Source organism: Penicillium robsamsonii, assembly GCF_028829455.1.
Source record: "Penicillium robsamsonii strain IBT 29466 chromosome Unknown utg000001l_segment0_segment0, whole genome shotgun sequence".
NCBI lineage: Eukaryota > Fungi > Ascomycota > Eurotiomycetes > Eurotiales > Aspergillaceae > Penicillium > Penicillium robsamsonii.
Genome location: NW_026643219.1, coordinates 591645 through 614645, shown reverse-complemented (window position 1 = coordinate 614645; position 23001 = coordinate 591645). Strand labels below are relative to the sequence as shown.

The 23001-nt window shown below is 47.4% G+C and overlaps 11 protein-coding genes across 11 annotated transcripts; 4 read left to right on the top strand and 7 right to left on the bottom strand.

Moving 5' to 3' along the window:
• Positions 1-422: 422 nt before the first annotated feature.
• N7447_000254 (uncharacterized protein) lies at positions 423-1094 on the top strand (the record flags this gene model as incomplete). The annotated part of the gene is made up of 1 exon (XM_057224530.1): positions 423-1094. The coding sequence occupies one exon, from the start codon at positions 423-425 to the stop codon at positions 1092-1094; it is 672 nt and encodes a 223-aa protein (XP_057088546.1).
• A 1698-nt stretch (positions 1095-2792) lies between these two features.
• Positions 2793-4275, bottom strand: N7447_000253 (putative cytochrome b5 reductase; the record flags this gene model as incomplete). The annotated part of the gene is made up of 2 exons (XM_057224529.1): positions 2793-4090; positions 4146-4275. The coding sequence occupies 2 exons, from the start codon at positions 4273-4275 to the stop codon at positions 2793-2795; spliced, it is 1428 nt and encodes a 475-aa protein (XP_057088545.1).
• Positions 4276-4761: 486 nt separating this feature from the next.
• Positions 4762-6515, top strand: N7447_000252 (cytochrome P450; the record flags this gene model as incomplete). Its single annotated transcript, XM_057224528.1, has 3 exons — positions 4762-4894; positions 4944-5780; positions 5830-6515. 3 exons carry the CDS (start codon positions 4762-4764, stop codon positions 6513-6515), a joined length of 1656 nt encoding a protein of 551 aa, XP_057088544.1.
• Positions 6516-6697: 182 nt separating this feature from the next.
• Positions 6698-8241, top strand: N7447_000251 (putative MFS transporter; the record flags this gene model as incomplete). Its single annotated transcript, XM_057224527.1, has 4 exons — positions 6698-7089; positions 7147-7614; positions 7661-7802; positions 7852-8241. The coding sequence occupies 4 exons, from the start codon at positions 6698-6700 to the stop codon at positions 8239-8241; spliced, it is 1392 nt and encodes a 463-aa protein (XP_057088543.1).
• Positions 8242-8475: 234 nt separating this feature from the next.
• N7447_000250 (uncharacterized protein) lies at positions 8476-9369 on the bottom strand (the record flags this gene model as incomplete). Its single annotated transcript, XM_057224526.1, has 1 exon — positions 8476-9369. One exon carries the CDS (start codon positions 9367-9369, stop codon positions 8476-8478), a length of 894 nt encoding a protein of 297 aa, XP_057088542.1.
• A 741-nt stretch (positions 9370-10110) lies between these two features.
• On the bottom strand, positions 10111-11819 carry N7447_000249 (FAD-binding oxidoreductase; the record flags this gene model as incomplete). Its single annotated transcript, XM_057224525.1, has 4 exons — positions 10111-10382; positions 10440-10648; positions 10696-11390; positions 11457-11819. The coding sequence occupies 4 exons, from the start codon at positions 11817-11819 to the stop codon at positions 10111-10113; spliced, it is 1539 nt and encodes a 512-aa protein (XP_057088541.1).
• An 860-nt stretch (positions 11820-12679) lies between these two features.
• Positions 12680-15032, top strand: N7447_000248 (uncharacterized protein; the record flags this gene model as incomplete). Its single annotated transcript, XM_057224524.1, has 4 exons — positions 12680-12839; positions 12892-13546; positions 13889-13925; positions 13977-15032. The coding sequence occupies 4 exons, from the start codon at positions 12680-12682 to the stop codon at positions 15030-15032; spliced, it is 1908 nt and encodes a 635-aa protein (XP_057088540.1).
• A 281-nt stretch (positions 15033-15313) lies between these two features.
• N7447_000247 (uncharacterized protein) lies at positions 15314-16549 on the bottom strand (the record flags this gene model as incomplete). Its single annotated transcript, XM_057224523.1, has 1 exon — positions 15314-16549. One exon carries the CDS (start codon positions 16547-16549, stop codon positions 15314-15316), a length of 1236 nt encoding a protein of 411 aa, XP_057088539.1.
• Positions 16550-19001: 2452 nt separating this feature from the next.
• N7447_000246 (uncharacterized protein) lies at positions 19002-19537 on the bottom strand (the record flags this gene model as incomplete). Its single annotated transcript, XM_057224522.1, has 2 exons — positions 19002-19462; positions 19483-19537. 2 exons carry the CDS (start codon positions 19535-19537, stop codon positions 19002-19004), a joined length of 516 nt encoding a protein of 171 aa, XP_057088538.1.
• A 605-nt stretch (positions 19538-20142) lies between these two features.
• On the bottom strand, positions 20143-20522 carry N7447_000245 (Efflux pump; the record flags this gene model as incomplete). The annotated part of the gene is made up of 2 exons (XM_057224521.1): positions 20143-20419; positions 20494-20522. 2 exons carry the CDS (start codon positions 20520-20522, stop codon positions 20143-20145), a joined length of 306 nt encoding a protein of 101 aa, XP_057088537.1.
• Positions 20523-21871: 1349 nt separating this feature from the next.
• On the bottom strand, positions 21872-22978 carry N7447_000244 (L-asparaginase type II; the record flags this gene model as incomplete). Its single annotated transcript, XM_057224520.1, has 1 exon — positions 21872-22978. The coding sequence occupies one exon, from the start codon at positions 22976-22978 to the stop codon at positions 21872-21874; it is 1107 nt and encodes a 368-aa protein (XP_057088536.1).
• Positions 22979-23001: the final 23 nt, after the last annotated feature.

The following is a 23001-nucleotide window of genomic DNA, read 5'->3' as shown; positions in this document are numbered from 1 at the left end:
GCTGCATGCCTGTCTAACGAACATCCGTGGGTCGACACCTTGGTAAAAAACCAGGCAACATGAGAACCCCTGTCAGAATTTGTGGGAAAAGAACCCAAATTGGTGTTCGTCTTCATTCCGTGCTCAAAGAATCCCCGCGCCAAGATCCAGTGAGCTGGCCTCACATTTCTAGCGTGCAGGCCATTCCACCAATTGCCTTGATATTCCTGTAACTGTGCAGCGTAAGCTGCATAACTAAGTCAGAAGATACGACTGTTATCAATTCGATTGCTTTATCACATAAATTAGAAGACCCGTTTGATCCGCTCCTGCATACACTACGTGTTAGTGGCGCGAGCGAAATAAGTGAAGCTGCCATGGACACTTAAACCAGCGCCCATCATGCCAGTTCAATTTGTGTTTGCGAGCAATGTGTGCGCGCAATGGCACCTGCGATCCGCGAGGTCACCCGGACGCTTATCGAAGACGGCACCACTTTTGTGAATGTTGTTACTCGGGAGAATACCAAGCCGTGGCCAACCTTGAATTTGGTTACATACACAGCAGTGAATCCATACACGACTGTCATTCGGGTCATCGATACAGGACCAACTGCTGCGCCTGAGAGTCCCCATTCAATTGAAAGCAGAGAACTATCAGACGGAAAGAAGGGCGCAATAGCGGGGTCTATTCTCGGAATTGTGGCCCTTCTGCTGCTCTTATACTATTTATATGTATGTCGGTTGCAGTGGGGGATGTCGAGTACACGATCGGCCAAACTCCCACTTGGCCCGAAAGATCCTGAAGCTTCAGATCCGACACCTTCAGACCCCGCTCCCACTGATGATAAACTGGCAAGCAAAAAGAAATCTGTCACCATATCGTCTGATCTTCCACGATATTTTCCTCGATACTCAGGCTCGAAGGACGCCAAGCCGATTATTACACCTCTTGTGAGAATAACAACGGAAATGAGCTTGCGGACTGGGCTGCAGACGAGAGAAGGGAGATTGGGACGGCCAGTTCGCTTCATGATTCGAGAACGAGAGAAACCGCCGAGGGTGAAGAAGCGTCGGAGACATAGGCGAAGCAAACACAAACGGCGCGAAGATTGATAATACGCATTGATGGGAGTGTCCGCAATTCAAGATGGGAATTTGGAATATTTGAGAGAGGCAGGCTATATCTATTCATTTTGATCTTTCCCGCATAGCCAGACATGGTCTTTATGTACATTAATTTATACCATCATACGGAGTACACATTCCCCTGAACCTGCAATTTCTGCCTACCTCTAGGTAGATGAGACTCCAACCAGTCAATGGCGTCATCAAACAATCATCAGAAGATTATCCGATGGAGTCTCAGAATATCTCAGAGCGAATCGACGACTGGAAACAGAAAGCGCAGTCAAGGCGATCAGTATTCCGGCCAACAGAGAGGAAGGAAGGAGAAGCCTTGACTACCCACAAACAAACAGCATCTAGCCCGAAAATCAGAGGCTAGCAATACTCTAGTTACTCTAGGGTTTTGCTGAGTACCATCTGCACCTTGTGAAAATCCGGCCACTCCGACAGCTTCTTGATTTTTTTCCATCCTCCGTCATGGAAGCACGAAGACAAAGTCAGTGCGATATGGAGCAGCTTCTAAGTCGCCCTTGCTGCTACAAAGCATCGTGACCGTCCTTTTCTCTTCATCTGTGAAGATCTCGTTGATGGTGATCTTGAACCATTTCAAAAACTTGAAGAATCCTGCGGCCCGTCCCTAGCCACCCAGCGAGGTGCTGCTAGCAGATACAGACTTTTTAGGTTATCCTCGCAACACTTGGTGAATAATTGGTGACTTTCGAACGTATGTTTATTGACTAATACATCATCCAAATGGGTAAGAAGACACAAGTGACAAATCAGGATATGCCATAGAAGGACGCTGTATAATCTCTTAAAGCAACAATATGTAGATAAAACACAAGGACCACGGTTTTGAGATACTGAAACCGTGGTTTTCTGAAGAATCAAGGGTACCAATGCCCTTGACAATTCAGTCTATATAGATTGGCGACCTTGGCCCTACATGACGCCGAATAAGAGGTCTTAAGTTTTATGGTAATGGCCGAGACATCTCCCAGACGATATCCTGATCTATAGCAACAACATAGAAGATTATTATTGATAGGTTGGAGAAGTATTTTTCCGATTATAGGAAGTACGTCTCTAGGTTATATCACGAAAGTGCGAGTTCTTGGTAGACGATTTTTCGCCGCTAAATGCATAGGTGTTTGTCCATGTCTACTCTCAAAATCTGGGCCCGAACCTGCGTCCAGAAGATATTTAACGAGGTCGGACCTAGGCGAGGAACAGTGGATACCAGTAGGGTGATAAAGTGTAAGATCTCTAGATTCTAGAACTATGTCAACATAGGGGGAATAATATATGACGATATGGAGGACGCAAGGAATTCAGGGGGAAACTGGATCATGGGTAGCAGTTATCCCATGGAAGCTGCATATCAAGGCGCTGTAATGTATCGTGCATAATTCGGGACCCCCCTTAAGCCAGACATAATCTTTGTGTACATTAAGTTTACCGTTGAATCGGCGCTTTTACCTAGATAAGCTCCAACCAGTCAAAGTCTCGGGATCAGGAAATTCGGGGATTGGAGTTTCTCGGAGTTGATTTTCTTCATTTCGGCGTCGGACACGAAAACGCATTTGGCAATAGGGCCGGCCGATCTCATCAACTCAACAAAACTAACTCTTGACTTTTAACGATTCTCCATTCGAAACCTCGGCTATTACTATATTAGGCAAATTTCTAGAAACAGAAAATCTGGTCCGTCATCTTCGCCACCACCCCTGGCTTGGCAAAGCCTAGCGCAACCAAATTCTTCTTAGTGGCATTGACCATTCCGGGCGGCCCACATAGCATCACCTTAGTGTCTGGCGATGGCGCAGGGAGCTGCTCCGCCAGAACCGTCTGGTCTACGTACCCAGATCCATAGGTCCAGCCCTCCGGCGCAGTGTCCAGCATATACCACAGCTTGAAGTTCTTTGGGTATTGGCGCGCGAACCGTTCAAGCTCCTCGCGCAAGAGAATGTCAGATTCGCTGCGGTTCGCGTACACCAGACTAACTTCTGTCATGTCGGTGTCGTTCTCACAGATTGCCCGGATAAGCTGGTACATGGGTGTGATGCCTGTACCACCAGCCACCATACCGATCTTGCGGCAAAGACCTTTTGTGTAACGCATAGAGCCCTTGGGCCCGCGAAATTCGACTTCATCGCCCACAGTCAAGCCGGCCAGGTACTTCCCACTCAACAGACCGTCGGGATAGCATTTGATCACGAGTTCAATGCGGCCCCGGTCGATGTTGTTCGAGGTAGGAGTGTATGAGCGAGTGACGGTGGTTCCATCGACAGTGGCTCTAATAGCGACGTGTTGACCAATGGGCAGACCTAACACACCCGTGGCGGTTGGCAGGGCAAAGACGAACCGGTAGACATTCGTTGCTAGTTCGGTCTTTTCAACGAGTGGCAGGCGTTGATATTGTTGCGGTTCGAGGAAACCGCGTGTTAGGTGTGGATCGACACGAATCATTTTCTTTGCCTTCATATGGGGTGGGAAGCGCATAAACCCAGAGTCGATCTTGGTGAATCTGCTCGCCTGTCGCGCTACCATTACCCCCACAGCCGTGGCGATAGCGGAAGCAGCCAAAAAGCCGTTGACGAAGCCTCCATGAGGCAGTCGTAGGTTTTTCAGTGGATGAGGAATCAGTTGGGAGATGATTCTCAGACTGTTTGTGAGATTATTGTTTCGGCTGAAGATGTAGAAGACTGGGATCAGTCCACCCAGAGCGTAAGCGATCGTTTTGATGGCCCCTGACGCAGAACGGGCCTCTTCAGGTGCTTTCTGGGAGATCACGCGAACTGCCTTCGGACGGACGTACTGCTGGGCATCCTTCAAAGTGCCCACCAGGAATGGCTGCATGATCTCGCGGGCATCTTCAGAATGCCCAACATCCTCATAGTCTGCTGTAGCATCTGTGCCGGCTACCTCGATGAGAGCGTCTGCACCACCTGGATGATCTTGCAGATATTCTGTGAGATCAAAGACTGTTGCAATGTTAGTCTCGTCTTTACGATTCTCTTAAAAAAGGTTGTTACATACCTTGTCCGTGGATGATCATCCAGATATCACCCTTAGTGTTATGTGCTGCCACATCTTTCAATGTATACTCTGGCAGCTCGACATCTGCCTTCCACTGAGCCTTCAGTTCTTTTGTTTCTGGAACAGACATTGTGAATGAATGATTTGCAAAAACCAAAAGGACGGAGTCTTGATTTAATATCCCAAAAAGTACTAAAATATAAAATCCTCGCAAATCTCGCAAATCTCGCAATTATCGCAATTACCCACTCAGCAATTTTAATGTATACATAAAACTAGCCTATGAGCAAGCCGGAATTCAAAATGCCTCGGCATCTCGAAAAAAAAAAAAAACCTTTATCTTCTCGGTGGGGCCGTCTTGAGACGGGCTGCACGGGCTGTTTGAAACGTTCACTATTTCTGCAATCTGTGGATCTTGTCTGGATCATTGAGAGAAATATTTTGAACCGAGGCTTTTAGAGTTATGCATCTATCATGAAATGAAAAAAAATCGGGACACGCTTTGAATAGTGGAGTCAACTATGTAGTTTCAAATGGCTCAGATAATTAGATTGTTATAAATGTGAGCGGGCCCTTTAAGAGAGGAAGGATCATAATTTTTTGTTCCCATCTCACAATGGTTGCCAAACATTTCTACCTGCTGGGCGAGGCTGTCACCTCAGCTCGCCCAATTGAGGTAGAGACAACAATCGACTACCAGGGCCTTCAGCTCCTCATTGCTAGTCAATTTGCTATCGTTGAGCCAAATGGTAAGATTTTATCTCATTTCCCTTGATATCACTCTAACTCTTGAGTTAGGAATCGGATTCCAGTCAGAGGACTCGGTGTTGTCCACTCCCACGGAGATCCTTGCCAACGAACAGCCCATCGCTATCTCGATAGATGGCAAGGCAGTACGGGAGATTCCTGGCCCTAAGGGCCTGCCATTCGTGGGAAACTTCTTCGAGATCTACCCCGATCACCTAGGAAACCACCAGCGTCTATTTGACCAATATGGACCCATCATTCAAACCACCAACATGGGCCGGACAGTCTACCACACAAATGACCCCGAGCTATCGGCCATTGTTTTTTCTGAATCTGATTTCTTTACTAAGAAAATCAACGAGGCACACCCTTTATACCCGATTAAGAACCAACAGGCCGGTGTGTTTTTGGGTGACACTGATACACCTGAATGGCGCGCGGCACACAAGTTCCTCCCCCCAGCACTGGGGCCGAAAGCAGTGCGCCATTACGCTCCCACCATGCAAGCAACCGTCGAGGATGCATTTAGTGTGTTCGACGAGCTAGACGAACGCGGCGAGGCTTGGAACGTCTACCCGTATATGCTCAAGCTCGGTGCGCAGGCCGTGGGTAAGCTGGTTCTCGGTATGGACTTCAAGCATTTCTCGGCCGTGGATGCGCCACCTCATGAACTTGTCTACCGAATTGCCGAGTCATTGGAGCTGAACAAGAAGGTGACCGCTCGTGGTGATTGGTATGCCAAGTTGCCTTTCGGTGACCCCCAACGACTACGGGACGCTCGCTATCGTATCATTGAGATGGTCAATGAGTCAATTCAAAATGCTTCTCGCAACGGCGTCGAGGATCTCCCGTTGCAGGATGCTGCATTGAAGGCCTCTAACATGATTGGTATGTGCAGTAACCCGACGCTGGAAAGCCCGAGCTAACATTTCGGCAGATTATATTATTCGCGCCACCGATAACAAGGGCGAGAAATTGCCCAAGACAAGTCTGATGGAGGCACTAGTAGTAGCCACCGGAGCTGGTTTTACGACCACTAGCTCACTGTTATCGTGGCTGCTCTATTCGATAGTCAACTACCCTGGCATGCAGGAGAGACTCCTACAAGAGCTAATTGACAACGACATCGACGCCGATACCCCGATGACCGCAGATCTGACGGATCGGTTGACGTTCTTGGATAAATTCATCAAAGAAACCCAGCGCCGTCATAACCCCTCATACCAGCCTGCGCGCACAGCCAAAGTCGACATGATTCTTCCAGGTGGATACAAGCTCCCCGAAGATTCCATCGTTATCCCTGCCCTTCATCACATACACAACAATCCAGCGGTCTGGTCTAACCCAGCACGGTTTGACCCCGATCGTTGGGATACCGCGGAAGTCAGGAACCGCCATAAGACCGCGTATATTCCCTTTGCTGCTGGACCGCGTATGTGCATTGGGTTCAACTTTGCCTTGCAGGAAGTCAAAGTGTTCTTACCCAAGTTGTTGTACCGGTACAAGTTCACGAGAGAGAATGATGGGGCAGTCGAGTATGATCCCATGTTCCAGTTGATCCGTCCTACTAACCTGTATGTGCGGGCGGAACGCCGAGTGAAATGGCCTCCCAAGACTGAATGATAGCTGTAATTGAGAATATTTGTACATAATAAATTTGTTTTTATATCCAAAAATAGAGATCTCCTAAAAAAAGCTTAGCACCGGCACGAACTCCGACTTATTTATCCCCGAGGTCGGAGTTATGAGGTGATTGGGGACCCGCGTTTCAACTTTCTTTCTTCAAACCATCCGATAATCCAACCATGGAGAATCAATCGCGACCGGCGCGCTACATGGGCCATGTTCTCAATGAGCTGGGCTTAATCACAATGTGGCGGTCGTCGCTCGACGTGAAGCTTCTCTGTGCACAACGCTTCGTGCGCCTCTTCGCGTATGGCGGATCAACCTTGATTTTGGCATCATATCTGTCCGCCATGGGCATTTCAGATGATCGCATTGGCTTGTTTATGACACTTACGTTGGTTGGAGATGTGGTGATTAGCTTCTTCCTCACACTATTTGCCGATTCTATGGGTCGCAAGGCGGTGTTGTCGCTCGGTTCCATCCTTATGGCTGGCAGCGGAGTCATTTTCGCGCTGTTTGGGAATTTCTGGATTTTACTGGCAGCTGCAGTCTTTGGTGTCATCAGTCCGAGGTTCGTCTTTTGTCCTCCTTTTTTTCCTTTCTATTTTTATCTAACCTAATTTCTTAGTGGAAACGAAATTGGTCCGTTCCGCGCCATCGAGGAATCCACTTTGGCTCATCTCACACCGCATGAGCTTTTGAGTGATGTTTTTGCTTGGTATTCCTTAATTGGAACTGCTGGCTCGGCCACAGGCATGCTTGTCTGTGGTTGGATCATCAACTCTCTTGAGTCAATTCATGGATGGGCCTTCATTCCCGCCTGTCGCATCATCTTCTTCGTCTATGCCGGCGTTGGAGTCGTCAAGCTAATCTTCACTTTGGGTCTGAGTGGCAAGGTCGAGGTCCAGAAAGAAGAGCCACAGGAGCAGAGCTCCGAAACCCAACCGCTGCTGACAGAGCCAGTCGAGCGGAATGTCGAGCCGACCCCGAAGAAGAAGGGACTGTTTCCGTCTATCGAAAAGGACCTGTGGTCGCTGGTTATCCGTCTCTTCATCCTATTTGGATTGGACTCATTTGCGTCTGGATTGGCTTCACTGTGAGTGCGATCCCAACTCTCGTCGGCTGCAATGCTAATTTGTCAGGTCCTGGATGACCTATTTCTTCAAGGGCAAGTTCAATCTACCTGAAGGTGAACTCGGTACCATCTTCTTTACGACAAACATCATCTCCGCAGTATCCATGCTAGTCGCCTCGTCCCTCGCCAAACGAATTGGTAATGTCAAGGTAAGATATTCTTACTCGAGCAGCTGAGCGACTTCTAAATTGTTAATAGACTATGGTATTCACCCATTTGCCGTCGGCAATCTGCCTGGCTCTTATCTCCGTCCCATCTAGCTTGCCTCTGGCACTGACCTTCTTGGTTATGCGAGCTTGCTCCCAGAACATGGATGTGGCGCCTCGTTCCGCATTCCTTGCTGCGGCTCTGCCGGCAGACAAGCGAACTGCTATCATGGGATCGGTGAATGTTGTCAAGACTACTGCCCAGAGTATGGGCCCCTTGTTGACGGGTATCCTGTCGCGCAATGGCTATTTCGGTGTATCCTTCATCATTGCAGGATGCTTGAAAGTGATCTATGATCTTGGCATGCTGTTCAGCTTTGCTGGGAAGGAGGCTGCCCGTCGCAAACAGACAGCCCAAGATGCCGACGAAGAGACAAGTTAGAGTATTTGGGAATAATGGGGGTGGCTTGTTGATCAACTTGCTCCACTCAACCATAGAGCGTCTTGCTGCGTGGGAGTCGCATCTAATCTCTCAATCTACCATTTTGGTATTGTCAATGGTCGCATGGAAAAATTTTCACATATAATAGTTGACTTTTGATTGAAATAGTGTACACAAATGATTCCAAATTAACATAAACCAAACCCCCAGAAGATATACAATCTAAACTCAACTCTAAACAAACCGAGCAGCCCGGTTTCGCAAAACAGAGAGACGCCGACGTGAGACCACAGTGCGATTCCCCGGGGCAGTGCCATTGTGATGAAGCGTAACATTCGAGTGGATAGGATGATGCTTGCCGGTGACGATATGTGAAGTCTTATTCTTCAACAACTCCATCACCTGATGAACGATCCGATCGCTCTCCACATGACCGGCATTATTGACACGGCTTTCCTGCACTGGCTCACGCTGGTTATGCGTGGCCTGGGACCAACGCCAAGAATCCGAGTTCGACCCAGGCATCTGGATATTATTGATATCCTCGACGGAAGTCTGTTTCTCAGCGCGCGCAGGCGCAGTGGGCTGGGCAGTGGGCTGGGCAGTAGGCGTGGACTGCTTGGTGTCTACTTGCTTGCTCTCCTTTGTTCCCTGTGTGGAGGCGTTCTCGTCGTGGAGGGGACTATCGCTGTCGCAGACCAGCTTCACCCAGACCTGGGTGTAAACAATCTGGCGCACCTCGCACTGGCTGACTTCCACACCATCTCGAACCTCTTTAGTGATCAGGGCCGGGTCGATGCAGCCTGGCACCTCGTGTACCGTGACGTTGCAGCCGCTGCCCCCCTCTAGGAAGGGGAGATCATGGTTATGGGAGAGGAGTTCTGCGTCGACAGAAATGGCGCTGACGAGGCTGCGCTCGGCAGAGGGGACTGCGAAGCTTGTGCAGATGTCTACGGTGATATCTTGGGGTGGGGTGGATTCTTGGTAATTTTCGTATGTGTCGAGTTTGCTGAATGGCTCACCAGGGCAGTTGGGGTAGAAGTGTGTCCAGACACGGGCGATGGTTTGGGCGTGGACTGTGCTTGATAGCAGGGATAGGGAGATAAGTGATGTGGTGAGGGAACGCATGGTTGCTGGGATCTTGATATCCGTAAAGTTGTAAATTTTGACGATCAGATTGAATTGTGTGACAGCAAAGCATGCACAGAAAGACACTCATCCCCTATTATATACGTAGTACGCCCTACTTATTACCTTTCTCATGATAGCTGCGCCGCCGTAATGGGATGGCAGGGAAGAGTGACTGGAATGACTATGATGCTGGACTTGAAACGCGTCCAAAATTCAAAGAACCTTCGCGTCATACTCAGGGGCTGGCAACTGTCATTAAGTCCAGTCTTCTCTCAATCGGTTGGTTGACTACACATTCCAGTCCCAAGGTGTCTATATGATGTCGATCTAGGATCGTGCGCGGTATGTGGGCACTCCCTATACATTCCAATGAACGGCTGTACGCCTCTTAGAAGGCTTGAAAATGCTTGGTAACCAGACGATACTGCCATACTATTCGTGCGTTCCACCTAGAGAGACATGACAGGTCAAATAATAATTGGTGACATTAATGTATGAGGTTGGCCGGTGATCATTCTGCGGACATTTTATTGACTCTAACAACCTCGCTTGGCACCCTTTCTAGGCGTTGATGCTACCAGTCTAAATAGCCTGCTATTGCCATTGCGCCTATGTCATCAAAACTCAATCGAGCATGCTTCTGAAGTGGTCTGATTCCATAAATATTGTACACACAGCAAAGTGGCCACACAAGTAGAATTATTGCGAGGTCCCCTAAAGGCGAAAATTTGAGTATAATTACAGACCCAGCTTAAATCCACCCCAGCTAAGAGTGGAGAAAACCCCAGCGGGATCATAAGAAGATCTGATCTTTCTCATACGAGCAACATTCTCACTGGGGAAACCCGCGTAGGGATCTTGCCACTCACCAGCATCACCCATGTAGATGAACTCGGAAGCAAGCCCCAGCTCTTTGTTGATACCGTGAAGGTGCTCGACCAATTGACGAGACCAAGCCTCCATGCGAATATCGTCCTGGGCTAGGGCCCATCCGGTACTGAATTGCCAAACTGTACAACAATGGTAAGTCTAAGAAGCAAAACCGAAGCAAATTTGGGAAGACTTACTAATAAGAGGCTCTTCTTCAAAACCCCAAACGTTGCCAATACCGTTAGTCTTGGCCACGCGTATTGAAGTCGGGGAAATGACGTTGGTGACAAAAGTTGGGTAAAGGCCTTGGACATCGGCGATTTTGTCGACTGCGGCTTTCCAAGCTTTGTAAATCGAATAAAGAGCCTTTGCGTCAGGCTTCATCGTCTTGTGAGAAAATTGGACACTAAATAATTAGTGAAATGAAAACTGCAATACAGTAAGAATACATACCGCATCATCTGCTTAGGGGAGTCAAGGGTCTCGGCCCACGTTTTCATAGTAGTGACATTATTAATTCTTTGAGTTGCTGGAATCTGGGTGAAGTTGGCAAACTGCGACGGGGGGTTGCTGACACCCTCCTGGACACCGAGGACAGAGCCCTGTGCCACCTTGGTAGTCGCATTGTAGCTGATGGTTGAGATCATGCCCGCAGCAATGGGATCTTTATCGTTCAGCTTAGCCGCCTCGCAGACCGCAGAAAGATATTGGGGAATATTTGTCTCGTTAAAAACCTGGATAGTGGTGCTGACCTTAGGAACAGCATAAGTCTTCAGTTCAAATCTGGTGACGATTCCAAAGTTGTTCGCACCACCCTTCAAGGCCCAGAAGAGATCGGTGTGCGAGGTCTTGTTGACGGTGATTTGAGTGCCGTTTCCAAGAACGACATCATAGGTGACCACATTGTCCATGGCGTATCCGTACTTGTTGTTAAAGTAGTGGAAACCACCAATAAGACTGAGTCCAGGAACACCAATGGTCTTCATACGACCACCGATACAAACACGGCCGTGAGGTTCAAGTGCTGAATACACCTGGTACCAATTGAGACCAGGGCCAACTTCCACGGTGTCTCTCCTCACATTGAGGGAGTTGAGATTCGACAGAGCTATCAAAACCCCCGCGTCAATGTTATTCGATCCAGGATACTGTTGTAGAGTTAGAGAATTGGTATCATTCCATTTTTCTTTCTGACATCTCAAAAATAACCTTACATTCATGTGACCTCCACCACGAACAGCAAAGTGCGCATTGCAGGCGCCGATGATCTTGACTGCTTGCGATACCTCGGCAGCAGTATTGGGCACGAAAACACATGCAGGAGAAAGATCCGCCCGGATATCCCAGTAGTTGTCGACGGTTTGAGCTGTGTAGCTTGCCGAGCCAGGAAGGATCACACTCTTTGGCATAGACCAAGAAAGCTTCGCGCAAGCACACGAAGCTCCCTTAGAAACTTGAAGAGTACCGGAAGAAGTGGAGAGGAAGCCGGTCACGGTTGCCGAGGGGTTTACGCTGCTCAAATTGGCATACGTAAGGCCCGAAAGGGACAATACAATGAAGGGGAGGAGAAGCTGCATCTTGATTGTTGCAAAATCAAATCTGTGGTCGACGCTTCTTAAACAATCTTAGGGGATGATCCCATCTTATAGAAGTTTGGGATTCTCCTGTTCCTGCTTTCTTGCCACCCGTGCCAATGACAGTTTCAGTTCGGTCGAAGCAGCCTTCAACTCAACTCGTTTGGGTGTTTTCCATGACGATCACGGCAGGGCTCGGTTTCGGATCAAAATTTTGGATACTCCCAATATGCTCCGTAAGAGTTAAACGGGGGTGGGTCCTGTTCAGGTAGAACAATTATTGACATATTCGACCATACCTCTAGGCATCTGGATAATCCTAGGCCTATCATCTTCAACGAACAAGACCTGTAGGTGCCTGAAGGATATCGGTAGGCTGGATGATCCGAACCCGAATACGAGAAATAAGGTTACGAACCCGAGACTTGGGGACCAATTAGAGATGGATATTTTACTCTTATTCGGACTTCGGGTTCGGATCTTTGACCTTCAAATACCCACGGTTTTACCAAAACGGTAGTTTCAAGATTTGATCTGTCTTGAATATCGAAACAAGTAGATTTTAATCGGCAGCCTAGATTATATAGTTTCCGCCAAGGAGCAATCTAGATCTACCACCTAAAATAAGCTTCTAGGGACACAATGCTGTCCAAATCTTCTCGGATCCCAACCCGAGTACGTAACTCACCAAAATAGATTTTCAAGCTCAGCAACATATCACGCAAAATATTCGTAGTAATGCAATTAATACGCAGGTATAAAAGCGTCTGTCAATCTCTACATGGGCTTTTTTTATTCACAGTCAAAAGCTTTCAGTTTCGATACTATTCTTACTATTCAATTTCACTCAAACCACCAAAGCCATGGTCAACGACCCCACGTACACTCTCTACAACTATGACCCGTCGGCAGTTGCGACGATAATCTTCGTCGCTCTCTTTGGATTGACCACCTTGGTGCACATTTTCCAAATGATCCGGAGCCGATCATGGTTCTTCATTCCTTTCATTATTGGAGGACTCTGTAAGTATATACCACACCCAGGAACCAATATATAAAGCTAACTTGCTTCTAGTTGAAGCTGTCGGCTATGTCGGTCGCTATCTTAACTCGAAAGAAACCCCAAATTGGACAACGGCTCCATATATCATGCAATCAATCTTGCTCCTTATCGCACCAGCATTCTTCGCTGCATCCATCTACATGATCCTAGGCCGCTCAATTGTCTCCACCAGCCATGATTCGCTCTCTGTCATCCCAGTCAAGTGGTTGACTAAAATCTTTGTCTGCGGAGATGTGGTCTCGTTCCTCGCCCAATGCGCTGGCGGTGGCTTCCTTTCCTCCGCAAAGACTCAGTCCAAGATTATTCTCGGACAAAACATCATCATCGCCGGTCTTTTCATCCAGATTGCTTTCTTCGGGTTTTTCGTTGTGACTGCTAGCGTCTTTCATTACCGGCTCTGGAAGTGTCGTGATTGCATTTCCATGTCTTCTATCAGGGTGCCGTGGCAAAAGTGCTTCTTTGTCCTATATACGGCTAGTTTGTTCATTATGATTCGGTCTATCTTCCGTGCCATTGAGTATATTACTGGTACAAATGGTCCGCTCATGTCAACGGAGGTGTACCTGTATATCTTTGATGCTGCCTTGATGTTCTTGACTATGCTCACCTTCAATATCTTCTCCCCGAAGACATTGGTGACTCCACAGCCGGCTACACGCGACGTTGAGTCACAAGAGAGTAGCAAGGAAATGCTCGATATGAGGAGAGATGCCTGAGTGATGAATTTGGGGTTAAATAGAAAGACAAGAATAAAGATAGTACCATGGATTATTTTTAGCTTAAACGTTTGTTTTGTGGGTCGGAGCAGCGCTAGCATTTTGGCGTTCGACATGGATTTTGGGTTGAGAAGTACGAAAACTCTTTCTCGAGACAGTTGAAATAGCCCATCTTTTGGAATTTAAAGACTACATCCTCTCTCTTCAGTTATCTATATATCTACTTTGACCTGTACAGGCTCAGTCCCAACGGGCGTTAACATGGGGCCTCGACGGTCGCACAAGAAGTCTAGGAATGGCTGCCAATGGTGTAAAGCCCGCAAAATAAAAGTGAGTGACCCAAAGAAAATAATATATCTCCTTCTTTGACATGTCAAAAAGTGCGATGAGACCAGGCCACACTGTAACAACTGCTTCAAACACGGAGTACAATGTCTCTTCGGTGAGGGCTCCTCCGCTGGCCCCAGACAATCGGGGTCTCCAACTCCCGGCACTTCCAGCGCCCCAAGTCCCGTCTCGGGGGAGAACACCCCACCAATGGGCATGGCCGAGATGGCTCTACTTCACCACTTCTCCACATCAACCTGCTATACGATTTCACGCAACCCAATTCTGCAAACAGTATGGCAAATCCGGATTCCGCAAGTTAGCTTCACGTCGCCATTCGTATTCCGCACCATTATCGCTCTTTCCGCGCTGCATCTGGCTCATGTAAAACCCGAATTCCACGACCATTATGTCTCCCAAGCCGAGCTTCACCATAACACCGCCTTGCAGATGGTAACTGCCATCCTCCCAGACGTAAATAAGGAGAACTGCCAAAGCATATATCTCTTTTCGATCCTGACCTGCATTATCTCCTGCACCAAGCCGCGCAGACACGATTTCTGGGCAAATAGTGATCGAGATATCGAGTGGTTGACCCTCTTTCGTGGCACAATACACATCCTGGAATCGGCAGATGTCTCTATCAAGACGGGCCTTCTAGCACCGATGTTTGTTATGGGTCATCGCAAGAAGCTGGCTCGGGACGCGAGGTCTGCCACGGCCATGCCGCCGTTCCTTCTCGTCTTGAAGCAGCTCTTGCAGGATACAGTTCAGGATCCCGGTGAGTTACAGTGCTATCACGACTCAATAGATGACATGGCAATGTCATTCGCTACAGTGGACGAAATTGGGTCACATAACTGCGAGACTGCTGATATATTTATTTGGTTATTGAGAGTTTCGGATCGGTATTTCGGGTACTTCCAGCAGCGCACGCCTGAAGCGATGGTGATTTTTGCATATTTCTGTGTTGTTATGAAAGAGATGGAATGGGCTTGGTGGGTGCAGGGGTTCAGCGTCCATACTATCAGTGGTATATATTATCTTTTGGATGAGGAGCATCGTTGCTGGTTGCAGTGGCCTATGCAACAGGTGGGATGGGTTCCGTGAGTTAGTGAAATAACCCAAATTGAATTGGCGACCATTGCTTTAAGAGTAGTCCCTGAAGATGCCAATATGGCTGACTTGATAATGAACGTGTAAAACTATGTCAGTTTTGAGGTAGAACTCTAGCAAGGCGGCTTGGAGCGGATGTCTTGGCATTGGTTTCTTAGCATTTCTTTCTCAACCGAGACCAAAGGCAGATGCATTCTTGTTTAATATATACATAGCTTGCTTTCTTTTATAAGTCTACTAATAATTCTCACACATGTCTTGGTTCAAGCTCATCATCATTTTTTCTCAACGGGATGCTTCTGCAAACTCTCATACCACTGGATCATAGATCCTATCATGAAAGCCACCGAGCCCCAGAATGTAGCGAGTGAAGATTGATAATCCACGCCAGAGTTGTCACTCGCCGGTCCCAGTGCACCACAAAGAGTAAACCCAACACTGCCAATCAAATTCCAGAACCCAACGTGCCAGCCCAGAACACGCCAAGCAGGAAGGTACCACTTGGACTGCGTCTCAAGCATGTACATCCATGAGCTTATAGTGAATCCCAACCCACCAAGAGTACTAGTACCCCAGTAGAGGCCATCAGTGACTCCCTTGCTCAGGTGATTAATGATACCAGGAACGCCAACAATTGCACCAATATAGAAGACTGTTGCGCTCAAAAATAAGATAAAAGAAGCTAGAAAGCCAATCTCATGAAAATAATGCCGGAATTCCTTCATCGACGGTATCCATCGGAATGTCCTGCCATCTGTTGACGAAGTAACGTAACCTGTGTCGTCCCGATGAAGATGAGCATCGTCACTAGCATGATGAAAGTGTCTCTCCCGGAGAAACGATTTCCGATTCGCCTGATGATGCTCACACTTTGAGATCTTCGGCTTGAGCTCTTTAATTGCATGGTGAGGAATCCCATCCTCGATAGATTTCTCGACGACAGTTTGAAGCGCCCAGCCAAAACATCCAGTCTGGTTGGTATTAAATGCTTCAAACATCAGTAATATACCTCCGATTTCGAATATGGTCGCGCCGACGAACCCAGTCCAACCGCCGGCAACTTCAATCTCACCCGGAAACTCGGTGTTCTTGGCTGCGAGTGGTAACCACACGAAGAACCCATTGACGATGAAGACGGCGGACCCGATAGTGAAGCTCATGGCGACTAGATACGACACGTCCCAATAAGGGACGTAGGTCACCATCTGGAGAAAGATCTTGGCTACCGATGAGAATGACCGCGTAAGTGGTGGTACCTTGACTCCCGTTTCATGGGGTAGGGCCTCTGTATCGATGCGAATGGCATGTCGGCCTTTTCTGTTGTCGCGAGATCGCCAGAGACGCTCGATTTGTGGAGGAGGCCGAGTCTCTTCTGTGTGCTGGGTTGGTTTATAGTGTGCGGCAGTGGGATTGAGGAAGGATATTGGGCCGGTGACACGAGTCTCGTCTAGCTGGAAGCCGGGATAACCTCGAGGTCTGCGACCGGTCTGGAAATGTGAATGCCGCGTCATATTGGCCAGGGTCGAGAGTGAATCTTTGGGCCCCTAGGAACACATTTCAGGAATGAGTCGATGCACATGAGATTTTTGTTTTCTCTTTCGATGATCTCTGAGTAACCGCGGGAAGTGCGATGTTCAATCCGTGTTCCGTACATGAAGAGGTCGACGTCAGAGCTATGTAGATACGCGGTATATTAAAAGTGGCGTGCCTCGACCCCCGCAATAGTAACCACACCTGGGTAGATCTGCTAATTTGTACTATAGCGTTGAAAGGCGGTAATTGACTAGAGTACTATGTATGTGTGTATAGCAGAATGTAGGTGTCATTGAGTGTATGCATGCTACACTACCCCTGCCGGATGGGTCCGTGGCCAGTAACGATGTTCATTGGGTGAGGAAAGCCCGAATATTAATATTGCCACTGAGGACCGCCTTCATACCCGAAACCCGGAGTAATGATTTATCCGGCATAATGTTCCAGTGTCAGCTCAACCTTGAAATTGTTGCAACATTTGTCAAGTAGAATTCGAAATCAGTTTTAGCTTCACACTATTGCGATTTGGTTCGCGAACCCTAACTTGCTTGAAACACGCTAGTTCACATTGAGAATAATGGTCAATCCATGAATTCCAATAATAGACATTGTATTTACATGACGCGGGACCCTGCTATATTTTACTCGAAAATCTCATGCAATGATATTTCTCTGCCATAGCATCTTCACCCGTTCATTTCCCTTAAATGTTACAACTGACCTCACAAAATGGCCCCGACACTTCCACCATCCAAGCTGCATCCTATCCACGATATGATAGAGTCATTTAGCACATCTCGAATGGCCGAAGAAGCAGAGTGCAGCCAGGCTACGATTATAAATATCTGCGCAAACTTGCGGCAATTTGGAAGTCTACACGCACCCCCAACTCGAATAGGATGGAAACGGACTGTAACACCACTGATGATCGAAGCCCTCTGCGATCACCTGTCTGAAAAGCCCGATTTATACCTCGATGAGATGGCTGTTTCCCTCTGTGATGAATTTCACACCTTAGTCACAACCTCCAGCATCAGAAGAGCCAGTAATTACGACAGATTGACTAGCGTATAAATGATAGGCTGAGAATGTCAGCACCGTAGAGTTGTAAAAATAGCCACTATTTGTTGAGGTTCAGCCGCCCATAGCCACAATGATAAAACACCCTTTCCTCTCCACTTTCCTGCCATCACCTAAAAGGGTCTACTCAACGCCTATATGCTGGAGACTACCTCGGTGGACCAAGTGATATCATAATGGTAACTCATCCGCCATACTACGCTTTACACGACGGCTAGAGCGAATCTGATCTCGAGCTCGAAAGGTTTAAAAACCAAGCTAGTCCTCGTATGTCTGTTCAGAAACATGCCAGCGAGACTGAATTAGGAGTCTCATAAATAGACGGTATGGCTATGTATACACACCCGTAAAGAGACACTAAAACGAAGCGACCTCGGTTCGATTAGAGCGGCTCCTGGGCATGGGAAATAGGATCTGTTACCTTAGCCGTCGTGGGCCTTATTCTTTTAGTCGCCTCTCTTATCACGGTAAACGACACCCCCATACGCGACCTAGTAATATACCGTGACCCCTAATACTGTCGTGTTAATCATCGTCATCATTACTAAAGCCGCAGTACTAGTCTCGGTGTTCTTATGTCTCGGCCAGTTAAAATGGAACCTATTTTAAAAACCAGCTCCACTATATTATATGCAGGTTATTGACTAGGTAAGCCGGGGGCTCTGGGGATCCTTAGAAGTTTTACTAAGGGGAATATTTAGGTCGAAAATAGGAAGCCTGACTTATGTTAGGACACCTCTTACGGTTCTGGCTCTCACAGTGGATCCATTTACACAGTAAATTTCAACGTTCCCTTCATAAACCGTTACTACACAGAATGCCACTGTATTTATCTAAACCTCACAGCTATGGTACTCTATAGGGGATTCGGATATAAGTGAGGTATACCTAAGCTCTAGCCGACGCTTTTAACTCTAATAATGAGTGGACTCATGTAGACACATAGCCCCTCTTAAGCCTTAATATAAGGAAAGCTCTTGCTAATTCTCAGAGTTTATTACACTAGGGATGTGTAGCAAATGCGAGGATGTCACATCTTAAACAAATCAGAAGTGTTAGGTGCCGGAATATTCATCCTTTTAGGAAAATTCCCACCCAGCCTTCAGGGAAACCCCTACGAATTGTAGCCACCAATCTCCGAATAAATTCTCTTTCGATTTTGATGGTTTTGGGCGTATGGATTACGGGTTCGAAAAATATCACGTATGATAATGTCACGTTTTATATGTACGATTGGAGTTCCCGTCTAAGGAAAAGCGACCCAATTTTCGATATTTAAACCCTAATTATCTCCCTCATTGAGGTAGACTATACTAACCCGGTTTTCTATTAGCTCACAGTCTCACGTCTTCAAAGAGTGTATGGGGGACCTCGGCTTCCACCCTCCTGATAAGCAGGACCGACTTCTCCACGCTCGCCTTCAAAGTCCCCTTTCCAAACACGCTCAAACCAAGCGCCATCATAATTACTCTCCGATCCATCATCTTGCACCCGCCATTGCCTGACCACATTCCCACGGTCGTCCAAAAACACATGCAACAAACCCCCGCCATTCACCGCAACATCATCCTCCACATACATATGGGTAACAACACACTCTGCCTGATACAGAGCGTATGGCTCAAGAGGGTTTTCATCCCAGTCGCCTTCTTCGGCATTCTCTATCGCGTCCCTGAGGCTCTCCTCTCTGATCTCAAAATCGACCCGCTCATTTGCGACACGCTCAGGAAATATTTCCAAGGCAGCTGCCAAATCCAGGCCATTGAAAATACTTTCATCATCAAGGACAACCCCATCATAAGTAACCCACTCTGTGAGTTCATTGGCACACCATAGAGCATTATGGCCCTCTTCATTCGTGTAGCAGAGACGAAGCCAGCAGCCATTGTCAGCAGTGGTATTATGACCGTAGACACGCAGTGATTCAGGCCTTGCAGGCCGAAGAATATCATCTATTTGAGCTTGAGTAGGAGAGGGTGGTAAATTGCCTGGTTGATAAGGCTAATAAGTTGATGTTCGGTTAGTTTAATGTTGTGGTCTTTTACAAGGTATAGAGGGTATTGACCTGTCTTCCTTCGCATCCTAATGCGAGAAATTGGCGTAAAAGCCTTTTGCGACGGTCGGCGTGGGACTCATTAGAGACTGAGGGTTCTGGGTGAGGTTTTTCCCATTCGGAAAGAAAATAAACATCCAATCGAGTCTTCCCCCACGCAGGTATCTGGGGGTTATGTTTTTCAATGAAGCGGAGTGGCATTTTGTCCTTTTTCGTCGCGTGGCATGGCAGTTCTAGGAGGAAGATACACAGGAGAAACACAACAGGCATTATATAGTCAGAGACTTGGCCATTCTATACTTGGGAGGGATCGCTGCGTCCGCTTCATCTGGTATAGCGCTGTTCTAGCACCACAGTGGCCCCCTTCTACCTTCAAATTAAATTTGGTTTGAAGTGAACCTAAGGCTTTTTTCCAGCCGTAAGTAATCTGAATCAGCCTTAATCGGACTTTTCAGAAGCGCTAACTTCCGTCTTTTCATCCTCACTGCCTTTACGCTTCTCCACTCCATAGCCATAAAACCGATGATAGTCACAGCTGATAAGACTAGACACCAAAAAGAATTCCTTGAGTGCCTCATTGTATAGCTCAAGCACCTTTATTGCAGTCACCGAACCATATCGCTTTGTAACCGCCGTGTTCAGTCCAGATGCACCATTTGGGATGATTAAGTCAGAGTCTACTTTATCAATGCTGTTGTTTAACACCTCAATCAATCTATTTTGAAAGGATTCTGTCCGACAGCCAGGAATATAGCTCCACTCAGCGTTTGGGCAAGGACTAGAACGGACGTGGCGGCGGCAACATCAGTGCCTTTCATAATTGTTTGGACAGCTGTGAGCGGCATTTGCATGCCTATTCCGGTTCCGAATCCGATCAAAACTAGAGTTCCGACCCTGTTCTACAGTGTTAGTGACCCGGGAAAGGCTGTTGAAAGAGGGAAAGATCACGCTTGACCTACCAATATTTAGTCGATGTGTTGAGGGTTGTACCGGAATATCAAACCCGCGGTAACAGACACGATACTTGGAAACAGAATCATTTGAGGGACATAATACCCGACCTTAGATGCCTGGTTAGAGCCAGTACAGTAGAAGTCTAAGCTTCAACAAGCCCATTACTTACTGCGATACCCGAGAGAATAGCACCATAGTGGGCATGCCCGTGGGCGGTGGGCGATGTCGCAGTCTAATTATAGTAAGGAGAAAAGTCGATCCTTTATAATTCTAGAAGGAATACAAGAATAAATTCCCGATTCTCTTAAGTGTTATTCGCGATATTCTCTCTATTCTTATAATAGGCGCTAGAGTTAAACGTCTTTTTGGTTTAGTATGGGATATCTGCCACTACCTACTAGCGTAGGTGGCTAAGTGCGAAGATAGTCTAGGATATCATGATATTCCGGTGTAAAACCTAGTTTGACATTAAACTTAAAGAACTATCTAATAAGGACATATCCTTTACAAGTAAGGATTCTAAGGATAATAATCCTATCGGACTAATCGAGCATAAGTTTATGATAGCGAGTTAGCTTATTTATCCTTCTATAGTGGTCAGTACGGGGAAGCGATAGCGAATATAAGAGTAGTCCTTATCTCCCTCCTTATAGAGATAAGGGTAGCACTTAAAGGCGTACAAAGTCTACGATATGCCCTCTGGTATACCTGAGATTTTTAAACGATACTCTCTATCATACCTGGTTCATCATTGGCTCATTGAATTGGGATCCCGATCGATACAGTAAAATTGTGACGTAAAAGCCGGTAGATAATAATTGTTTTACGGCCCCACTGTCATTGGAAAGGGAACGCGATTCTAGATAAGACAATCTGTCAAACATCAGATATGGCGCCTCTCGGCCCCATACAAGATGGTTTTTGTTGTGGTCTGAGGACAAAATACGCTGTATTTATTCTCGCCAAATCTTCTAAACTGGAAGGTTCACAATGCTGTTTTTGATGAGCCATTGACCAATCAATCATTTGTACGAATATATGGCTCTTCCTTAGTATAGAAATGGCCACCACACTTATATTTCAATTCGTGGCTTCAGGTTTGGTGAGAGGAGGTTACTATAAATTAAATAATCTTTCTATACTCTATGTTCAAGCGCTAATGACTAGGAGTTGCTATGTAGCCTCCCACCATTGCCGAGATCCGTACTGGCTCTCAAGATGCAAACCCAAACCCGAACAATGTTGCGAGCTGCCTAGAGCTGTATCCTGCGTAAAGAGCAAGTTGCAGCATTATACGAGCCTTTTGAGGGTTCAGGTCCTGTCCGCTGTACATATTTACAGAGCCTTCTTTCTGGACAAAGCCTCCCATCGTCCTGCTGGAAACCACGACTTGCGTGCCGTATTTCTTAACCAACTTCTCAATCTCATTTGTTCCCGCCGATGTCCAGCCCCCAGCACCCATACCCGCCAAGACTAAACCCTTTGCTCCACTCTCTACTGCAGTGCGAGCCAGCTTCGGGTTGAGTACTTGATGCCCGAAGAGGATATCCACTTCAGGCAATTCAGTTGCCCCCGAGACGTTGAAGTACGCACGGCCATTAGGCAAGACTGGAGGATAGTAGAACAGCGGCTTTGTATCCAGGAAGAAGCCCAGGTAGCCTTGTTCGTTTGCCTTGAATGTGTCTAGGGAATTCGAATGCGTTTTTGTCATGTAAAAGGCGCTCCCGATACGGTCGTTCAGCACAACCATGGCACCACGTCCACGTGCCTCGGGGGTGGCCGCAAGAGTGACGGCTTCCAACAGGTTCATGGGTCCATCCGCGCTGATAGCTGTTGCTGGTCGCATAGCACCCACTACGACGACAGGCTTCTCCGACTTGATAGTCAGGTCAAGGAAGATCGCCGATTCCTCCAAAGTATCTGTTCCATGAGTGACAACGGCTCCCTGGCAATATGGGTCGTCCAGAGCAGCTTGGATCAGTGATGTCAAGTTCAGGAGAATTTCGGGAGTGATGGACCCCGAATCAACATTGGCGACCTGGACACCTTTGACGTTTGAGATGTTCTGGAGCTCAGGCACAGCTTGGAGAAGGATGTCAACGCCAAGTGCGCCGGCGGTGTATCCAGTGGTCGCAGTGTTTGAGGCAGCAGAGCCGGCAATAGTGCCTCCAGTAGCGAAAATGGTGATATTCGGAAGGCTGCTGTTGAAAGAGGTGTCACGCGCAACCAGGCGACGAGGAAGAGGAGGTAATGTTGGAGCAGCTGCACTGCATCCTAGGTAGGATAGGAACAGAGTCCAGGTGCTTAAAGAAGTACGCATCTTGGGAGACGTGGGTATGATAA